This window comes from Arachis duranensis, chromosome 3 (genome assembly GCF_000817695.3).
Source record: "Arachis duranensis cultivar V14167 chromosome 3, aradu.V14167.gnm2.J7QH, whole genome shotgun sequence".
In the NCBI taxonomy this organism is placed as follows: Eukaryota; Viridiplantae; Streptophyta; class Magnoliopsida; order Fabales; family Fabaceae; genus Arachis; species Arachis duranensis.
Window position 1 is genome coordinate 7,102,448 of NC_029774.3, and position 9,919 is coordinate 7,112,366.

Consider the following 9,919-nt stretch of genomic DNA (forward strand, 5'->3'; position numbering starts at 1 on the left):
ACTCCTAAGACATTGGTGGATATTCTAGATTTCCTCGTCCGATATCTGGATTTATCACTCTTCGGGACTGTGACATCTATGTAAGTTCCATCTAATGCTCCTAGACAACCCTATCAAATATATAAAAAAAAAACAGTTATTACACGCAGAGTAAACTTGACCAATAAACATTGGAGCTACATACACGACCTACCTTGAACCATTTCCATCTGGGATCTACACAATCTTCCGGTACAGGGTCTGCCTTTGCAAATAAGATACTTTGGACACGCAAAACCGAACACAATACCTTGTGAAAATACCTACTAATAGTTTCACCAGACCTATAGAACCTAACTTGTACGCTCCGATTTTTGGTATGGTGAGCTAATATGATTAAGAAAGTAGCTACTTGCTCGCCTATGCCAACATGACCGTCTTCGTCTAATCCACCTTGAACTTGTAGCAATTCACATAAAGTTGCAAATGCATTTAAACTCATTCTTAACTCCCATATGCAATTTCTATCTCCACCCTCCCCAATGATATTATCTAATGCATCTCGCCTTAATGGCAATGTGTTCACTCTTCGACCAATCGAAGTATGACCCCGCCTTCTATTCCTAATATACATATATAAAGTAACTAAAAAAAGCAGCATTAACGTGTCAAATTGCATTCTCATAATCCAGTAATATCCAACACATAGCTTAATTTGTTCAGAACGATCCATCATCACTTCCTAAGAAACAATAACAAGTAAATACATAAATGAAGAACTCTAATAACTTGAGAGAATAGGAAAAATACTCAATTAAACTAAAAATAGAAAAAATTCACATTACATAAGCATATACTCACATAATCAAAGTCAAAGCATACTAATAGAGTTCAAAACTAATTAAATAGAAAAGGCATGATTGAAATCTAATTAAATACATATCAATAAAATTATCAGCTGAAAAATAATTAAGGGTTTTAATATGAAATTTCTAAAAAATAATACTTTAAGATAGGTGATTGATAACTTTCTAAAACAAAATTGATTCTGACTACTATCACAATGAAACAAGATCCAAATTTGTAAATTAACATATCAATTTCTACAAACAATTATCATCCAACTTATTTAATTTCTACAAACACATAATACAAACAATTTGATCAACAATTTAGTAAGCAGTTTAATAAGCAATTTTATAAACACAATACAAATAAATTGCCCTCTAGCATTCCTCAAAGACAATAATTAAAAAGCTGACCTATTAATAATTTGATAAGCAATTTCATTAACATATTAATCAGCAATTTCAACAATATTTTTATCACTAGTTTTATCAACAATCAGGTACAATAACAAGAGCAAATTGATAGCAGAATTTCATTTATCACAACAGCAAAATCTCCTTCTACAACTCTTTTTTTTATGACCTAAGCAATTTTCTTAAACAATTGGGTCCACTCTTTTCTTTGTTCAGGCCGTGGCCAGGGTACACCCAGGAATTCCATTGCCTTACAATTCGATAGTTCACATACCCATACACTAGAATAGCACTCAATCAACAATAACACATATTATCAATAATCAACCATCTCTGTCATTTTATCTGGCCCGTTTCTATTATATATAATAATTATAACTAATATTAACTTGGCAAACAAAAAATTCCCTTAAGATTCCATTATTTACTATTATTCAATTAGCACCAACAGCAGCACAACAAACGGTAGGTGTGGCTCCCTCCACCTAATGATGATAATGATTTCTTTAGTAAAAGACAAGGTAGGTAATACATATGAGTCATCAAGACTATAAATCTCGTGCATTATCCTACTATATAATTTTTTCCATCCAAACAATAATAATAGAGAAAAATACCAGAGGCAACAATGCAAAGCACAGCTAGGAGGAGGCTAATACGGCTGCGGGATGAAGAGGCAAAGGGGGTAGAGCAGCAAAACAAGCTCACCACTACCGGAGCACAGCCCGCAATAAGCAGAGAGGAGAGTCGGTGGGAAACGGAGATGATGTGCGACGGTGGTACAGCTTCGATGGTGGATTGATCAATTGCAGAAGAAGAAACACTTGTTAGGGTTTGTAATTAAAAAGGGAGATACTTGGAATTTTAGAAAATGAATAAGGATAAAATAGTCTAAAAAAAAGAATGCAGATCCGTGTCCTTCACCCAAAATCCGTGTCTCGCCATTTTCCTGAGACATGAAATACATGTATGTTGTGTATGTTTGTGTGTAAGCGTGTCCTTCTTATTTTTGTGTCTCACAAACCAAACAATAGACACGTCCCACCGTGTCTATGTCTTGGCAAGACATGGACATCAAACAAACGGAGTGCTACATAACATACCCTTTCTCCCTCCCTCTCTTTTAACCAACTCTAATCAATAGTTAGGTTATGATAATGTGCGGTAAGTTTTAGTCAGTTACTATGATGATATCATGTGGGCTGTAATTGGGACATTGGGTTCACCAAAAAGCAAAAAAAAATGATTATTCAAAATTTTGGGAAGAACAAATAGATTTTCAATGAATATTATACCTAAAAATAAATTGGATTTAATTTGTAATCCAGTATAAACACGGCATATTTTTCTTTTTTATGTTATTTAAGAATGAGTATTTGACAAGGCTTAATCAAAGACAACTACTCAAATTAAGATACTAAAAATATTTTGTTATGAAGATTCTTGTGTTAAAAGTATACTTTATTTGTTTAGCCACACTTCAAAAAAAAGATAACACTTTTATAACACATCAAAATCAAACCATATATTTGTAAAAACAAAAGCACATGAAACAAAAGCACCATCACCACATCGTTTCGCTTGCGAAGGCAGCACATGCTCCACAGCACCACCACCGCATCCTCCGCCATCGCCTTTCTTGCCTTCGCCAGTCTCTCCACCACTTTCGCAGTGCATGAAATATCTCCGCCCATCGCTGTCCTATACCATCAGCACATGTCGCCGCCAGCGCCAGCGCCAGAAATCTTAGGCACTTCTCTACCATGGAACTGCTGGAGGCGGTGCTCTGCAGCGTCTTCGAAACTGCTTTGGCAATTTGTGAATGGACATGCTCGGGTTTTGCCAATTGAGTCACCGAAATCGAAGCCAAAAGCCACAACATGGCCCCGTGAAGCCCCATTATGACACCTAGGACAAATCTCATTAATTGTCAAAAGCTTTGAGTTGGAAGAGCATCATGGAGACAAAGCCAATGAAGAATTTGGTCTTTTCTAAAATATTAAATTTCCACACCCAATTCCAATTCAGATCATCTCTCTAGTGAAAACGCTGCTTAGCTAGCCAAGAATAACCATCCCAAACACTAGCTATACACCTTGGTGGCAGCAGATCCTCAATGCCACCTAATTTTCATCACAATCTGAGATGTGAAATGCAACCTTATAAATGCATGTTTTACATATGGAATAGGAGTTGCCAATATATCAAAATTCTAATGACTATTATTTCCCCCTTCCCAAATCTCACACCACACCCCCTTACCCATAGGATGATTTTTGCATGATTCTAACCCGTTTCTTGTTGACTTGGGAATGGTGTATCAGATATGGTTTTCTTCTTGAAATTGTTGCATCTCAATATCCACTTAGCGTTTCTGTTGCAATTCTTCATCAGTTTAACATTTTGCCAGAAATGTATCAAGTTGGTATTATCTTTATTACTCTTTCAAAGGAGTACCACTATCTCAATCATGTGCATGGAACCTCCAACTGAGGAATTCAATAAAGTTCTAGAAACATGAGTGAGTCCATCATAGAAGATTTAGAGTTGTACCTACACTTATTTTCAGTTAAAAACTATCAACTTTAAATAAAAACAATTACACGTAAATTTCCACCTTTCTTCCTTTCAAGTTGCCTCTCACACCAAACAGTCATGGTGGCCATCACCACAGGAGGGACATGACGGTGACCATGCATGTTGACATTGGACATAAATAAATTTGATAACATTATTAATAACAAAGTTGGTGGTGTACTACTAATGCTAGAAAAATTTCACAGAAGGTGCTTACAGGCTATTGAGAGACAATAGATTTGAGTTTTTGCAGCAGCATTTTGGATGAATTGCTTTGAAAATCATTTGGTGAAACTAAACTTTCATGGTAGATATAAGCTCATCTTCTTTGGTCAACACAATCTCCTCTAGCTCTGGCTCTACGCTCAGAGGACTCTTGGACCCTTTAGACCCTTTGATGTGCCAGTCTCCGAGGGCTCGAGCCACTGACAGTTGGCCGTTGAGGTATCCGTCGTAGATCACACCACCAAGTTTCTCAATTCTTAGTCTTTCTAATGTGCAATTTGGTTTATGGTCTTTGGAGAGTTCAATGGCTCTGCCTCTTTTNCCCCTGCATTCCCAATTAGCATTCCTTCGTTCAGAAGCTTCACGAACTGTGACAATAAGCCATGCGTTTCTGCCATCCACTGCTTGGATTGAAAATCGCCGGCGAGAAACTCCAAAACTCTAACTGATGCACTTTCAATCTCGCGATCACAGTAACTTGATCAAACTTACCTCACATTGCTGTAACATAACCATTGATTACAGAATTGGTTAACAAATTCTCTTTCAAATACCTATGTAAAGTGTCAAATTTAGATTGGATGGTCAACAACTAGCCATCATTAGCCACCAGAGAACTCACCCCCCTCCCCCCAACACAGCTTCCCCTCAACTCCACACCACACCGTAACACACAAAGTTCACAAACACAGAATTGAAGCTGTTTTAAACACACAATGGAGTCCCTTTCAGTTTCCTCCACCAAACACAACCACAATTCTCTCCATTTAGAGAACCAAATCTTCTAAGTCAGATCATGGTCGCCGCCGGTGTTTGGTTTGGATGGGCTTTACAGCTCTCCTTGCTCATACCTTACATCCAACTGCTAGGTATCCCACACACTTGGACCACTTACATCTTGTTCTGTGGACCAATAAGTGGGATGCTCGTCCAGCCTATAGTTGGGTACCATAGTGACCGCTACCCGTCGCGGTTTGGACGCCGACAGCCTTTCATTGCTTCTTGACGAGGAGTGCCCAGCATAGACCTTGAAGCATGTTGTTGGCAACGCTGAGGATCCAGAACCCGACCACGAAGGTGGCTATGGCGTGCAGGCGGGCCTTCTTCTCGAGTGAGTCACCAAACATGTGTCCCATGTCAGCAGCGTAGCCTATAAGGAACACTGCGATGGCGACAGCAATGAAAGGCCGTCGGCGTCCAAACCACGATGTGCAACGGTCACTATGGTACCCAGCAGGAGAGCATCCCACTTATTGGTCCACAGAACAAGATGTAAGTGGCCCAAGTGTAGGATACCAAGCAGCTGGATGTAGGGTGTTAGCAAGGAGAGTTGTAAACCTTATCCAAATTGAACACCGGCGACGACGATGATCTTACGTAGAGGACTTGGTTCTCTAAGTGGAGAGAATTGTGGTTGTGTTTGGTGGAGGAAACTGAAAGGGATTACATTGTGTGTGTAATTAAAAGTTTGAAACAGCTTCAACTCATTCAAGCTTTCTTGTCAAGCTTGTCGCGCTTAACCTGTGGAACATGTGCAAAACAAACACAACCAAATACTTTAAGAAAGGTTAGTGAAGGCTTATATCCATACCAAGCCTCAAAAGGAGTTTTGTCTTTCAAAGCCTTGGATGGAAGTCGATTTTGAAGAAAAACGGCTGTGTTGGCCGCTTCAGCCCAAAATTCTTTAGGCAATTCCTTCTCATGCAGCATGCATCTGGCCATCTCCATTACTGATCTATTTCTCCTTTCACTAACTCCATTTTGCTCTGGAGTGTATGGGGTTGTGAGTTGATGTACAATACCAGCTTCTTCACAAAATTGATCAAATTGTGTTGAGGTGTACTCCTTCCCATTATCTGATCTTAGAAATTGTATCTTGCACCCACTTTGAGTTTCCACCATATTCTTGAACTTTACAAAGACTCCAGCCACTTCATGCTTGAATTTCAAGAAAAAAATCCAGCACATTCTTGTAAAATCATCTATGAAAAGAATAAAGTATAGACTACCTTGTAACGATGGAGTTCTTTGAGGTCCTGCCACATCAGTGTGGATGAGTTGCAGCTTTTGAGAGGCTCTCCAAACTGTTTTGGGAAATGACACTCTGTTTTGTTTACCAAATTGACAGGCATTACAATTTGGCAAATGATCAGAGAGTATTGGTAGACCTTCAATCATATCTTTCCTCTTCATGTTCAGCATCCTTTGAATATGACAGTGACCAAGTCGCTTATGCCAGAGTTCAGTGGGACTGACTTGGGTGATGTAAGCTGTCTGCTCCTCCACAATTGGATCAAATGAGAAGCTTTTTCCTCTCATTTTAACCCTTAAAATCTCCCGACCGGTAGTGTCAAAGATAAGACAATGTAGATTTTCGAAAAAAACTTTAAATCCCTTTTCTAACAATTGACCCACACTAAGCAGATTTTGGTCAATGTCAGGCACATACAGAACATCTGAAATGGTTTTCATACCTGAGCTAGTTGAAATTACAATTGTTCCTTTTCCTTTTGCAGAAATATAGTCACCATTCCCAATTCTGACTTTTGAGAATTTAGCAGGCTTCAAATCCTTGAAAAGAGTTTTATCATATGTCATGTGGTTTGTACAACCACTATCAATCAGCCAGCATTCAGAACTACTCCTTGCTGAGAAGCATGTTGCCACAAAGATTTGATCTTCTTCATTTTGCTCTACAACATTGGCATTAGCTTCATGTTGTTGAGATTTGCCTTTGCAAATTACAGCTTCATGTCCAAGCTGATTGCACTTGTTGCACTTTGCGTCTGGTCTTCTCCAACATCTGAAGGGTGGGTGACCCATTTTGCCACAATGCTCACAAGGTGGGTAATTTTTCTTTTTACCTTTGTCTTTGCTTTGGCTGCTTTGACTACTTCCAACTTCATGATGCTTGGCTGGTAAAGCACCTTCAACCACGTGATCTTGTCTCATAAGCCTTCGCTGCTCTTGGGCCTGCAAGGCATGTAACACTCCTGCTAAGGTGATTTTGGACAGATCCTTCGTATTCTCCAAAGTAGTTATTGATGCTTCATATCTCTCTGGCACTGTAACTAGAATTTTTTCCACAATTCTAGAATCAGTGAATTCAGTGCCGAGTAATCTAACTTTGTTTGCAATAGAAAGCAACCTGTCAGAGTATTCTTTGATTGTCTCAGAATCTTTCATTCTCTGCATCTCGAATTCCCTCATCAAGTTGAGCACTTGCATGCCTCGAATCCTCTCATCCCCTGCGTATTCTTCCTTTAAATAGTCCCAAATTGCTTTTGGTGTTTTGAGAGTCATGATTCTGGTGAAGATTATTGATGAAACACCAGTAAAGAGACATGATCTTGCCTTTGCCTTCCTTGTTTTTTTCTCCTTGTGCAATTTTATTTGAGCCATGGTAGGATTGTTTGGCAGCGGAGGAATTTCGTAATCCTCTTCCACGGCTTCCCAAAGGTCCAATGCCTCCAAATAAGACTCCATTTTAACTGCCCAAAGGTCATAGTTTTCTCCATCAAAGGTGGGCGGAGCAATTTGTGAGAGACTTGCTTCACCTTCCATTTTCACAGGCCCCGTAAGAAGAATGCTGTGATACCAGTTTGTTGGTTTATGGTATAAACAGAAATATTTAGGACAGAGATATAAGAAAAATACGTAGGTGAAAGGAATGGGAATCACACGTTTTTACTTTACTGAAGCAGTACATTTATAGGATTTTAATCCATGACACTACCACATCACCACTAAACTAGGAAGTGGGATGAACAGAAACTGCCACATACCCACTAGATAAGGAAGTGGAATAACAAAAACTACTTTTCTCCTAAAGTGCAGGAACCACTAATTGACTAAAACAACAAACTGAAATAATAATAAAAAAACTTAATGCAGTCCAAAAGCAAATAATTAACACTCCTCCTTGCTTTAGGATCTGCAAACTCCAATTTTCTGCCTCAATAGCTCAAACTTGCTGACAGGAAGTGGCTTTGTAAACAAATCTGCCAATTGATCTTCTGACCTGCAATAAACCAAAGTTATTTCTCCATTTTGCTGCATCTCTCTTAAGAAGTAGAGCTTGATGTTAAAATGTTTAGTCTTGCCATGACACACTGGATCCTTTGAAATCGCAATTGCTGCCTGGTTGTCGATAAACACTTCTGTCTTGTGATTCTGTTGGAGATGTAAATCACATAAGATCTTTTTCAGCCACAAAACTTGATTTACAGCTGCTGTTGCTGCTATGAATTCAGATTCTGCAGTGGATTGTGCTACTGTCTCCTGCTTCTTTGTGCACCATGAAAAAACTCCTGAGCCTAAACTGAAACAATATCCGGAAGTGCTCTTCATGTCATCAATGGATCCAGCCCAGTCACTATCAGAGAATCCACACAATTTGAAATTTTGACAGCTCTCAAACTTCACACCATAATCAACAGTACCTTTAATATATCTCAATACCCTTCTTGCTGCCTTTAAATGCATTTCACTAGCACAATGCATAAATCGAGAGAGAAGACTTACAGCAAACAAAATGTCTGGCCTTGTTGCAGTGAGATACATTAAACATCCAATCAAGCTCCTGTAATAGCCTTCATCAACTTTATCAGCACCATCTTCTTTGCTCAGCTTCTCCTTTTGGTTCATTGGTGTGCTAACCGCTTTGCACTCCTCCATCTGAAATTTTTTTAAGATTTCCTTAGCATATTTTTTTTGACATATGAACACATCATCCTCATTTTGTTTGATCTCAATTCCAAGAAAATAAGACATAAGACCAAGATCAGTCATTTCAAAAACTTGCATCATTTCTTGCTTGAATTCTTCAACCAAACTTGTATCATCTCCAGTTACTAAAAGATCATCAACATAGAGGGAAACTATGAGAAAAATTTTTCCCTTATGTTTTACATAAAGAGTGGCCTCAGACAAACTTTTTACAAAGCCTATGCTCAATAGGTGTTCATTTATCCTACTGTACCAAGCTCTTGGTGCTTGTTTTAATCCATAAAGGGCTTTTTTTAGTAGATAGACTTTATCTTCTTCTCCATGCATAACAAATCCCTCTGGCTGCTCCACATATATCTCTTCTTGTAAAACTCCATTTAAAAAAGCTGATTTGACATCTAAATGGAATACTTTCCAGCCTTGTTGAGCAGCAACTGCTAACACCAATCTAATTGTATCTAATCTGGACACTGGTGCAAACGTGTCAGAATAATCAACACCAAAAATTTGTGCATACCCTTTTACTACAAGTCTGGCCTTGTATTTATTGATAGAGCAATCCGCATTAAGCTTTGTTCTGAACACCCATTTAACTCCAATAACTTTTCTGTCTTGAGGCTTGTCAACCTTTTCCCATGTGTTGTTTTTTTGAATCATTGAAATCTCATCCTCCATTGCCTTTTTCCATTTTGGATCCTTGAGTGCTTCTTCACAGCAACTAGGTTCGCATACTGCTACATTGCATCTTTGATAAATGTCTGACAGCAGTCTTGTGCCTCTGATGGGATGATCATCTTCTAATTCATTTTGACACAACTCTGTTGTTTGGTTTCCGCCATAATCATCTTCAATATTGTTACAAGGTCCAATTATTTTTCGTGGGTTCTTCCAATCCCATTGTTGATCTTCATTGAAATGCACATCCCTAGACACAGTCAACTTTCCAGATTGAGGATGATACACTTTGTAGGCTTTTGAAACAGAACTATAACCCACAAAAATACCCGGAATTGCTTTCTTGTCAAGCTTGTCGCGCTTAACCTGTGGAACATGTGCAAAACAAACACAACCAAACACTTTAAGAAAGGTTAGTGAAGGCTTATATCCATACCAAGCCTCAAAAGGAGTTTTGTCTTTCAAAGCCTTGG

The 9,919-nt window shown here is 38.6% G+C and overlaps 2 protein-coding genes across 2 annotated transcripts in view; both read right to left on the bottom strand.

The window, feature by feature from the left end:
- Nucleotides 1–2,026, bottom strand: part of LOC127745752 (protein ALP1-like) — an 8,934-nt gene extending 6,908 nt beyond the window's left edge. Inside the window, exons 1-2 of the mRNA XM_052259424.1 lie at nucleotides 1,859–2,026; nucleotides 194–721 (exon numbers count right to left, since the gene is read on the bottom strand). The gene's annotated coding sequence lies outside the window, so the exon portion shown is untranslated. The remainder of the gene's footprint in view (nucleotides 1–193; nucleotides 722–1,858) is intronic.
- Nucleotides 2,027–4,112: 2,086 nt separating this feature from the next.
- LOC107477255 (probable protein phosphatase 2C 47) lies at nucleotides 4,113–5,179 on the bottom strand. Its single transcript, XM_016097240.1, has 2 exons — nucleotides 5,071–5,179; nucleotides 4,113–4,444 (listed from the first exon to the last, which is right to left on the bottom strand). Exons 1-2 carry the CDS (start codon nucleotides 5,177–5,179, stop codon nucleotides 4,113–4,115), a joined length of 441 nt encoding a protein of 146 aa, XP_015952726.1.
- Between the last annotated feature and the right edge of the window lie 4,740 nt (nucleotides 5,180–9,919).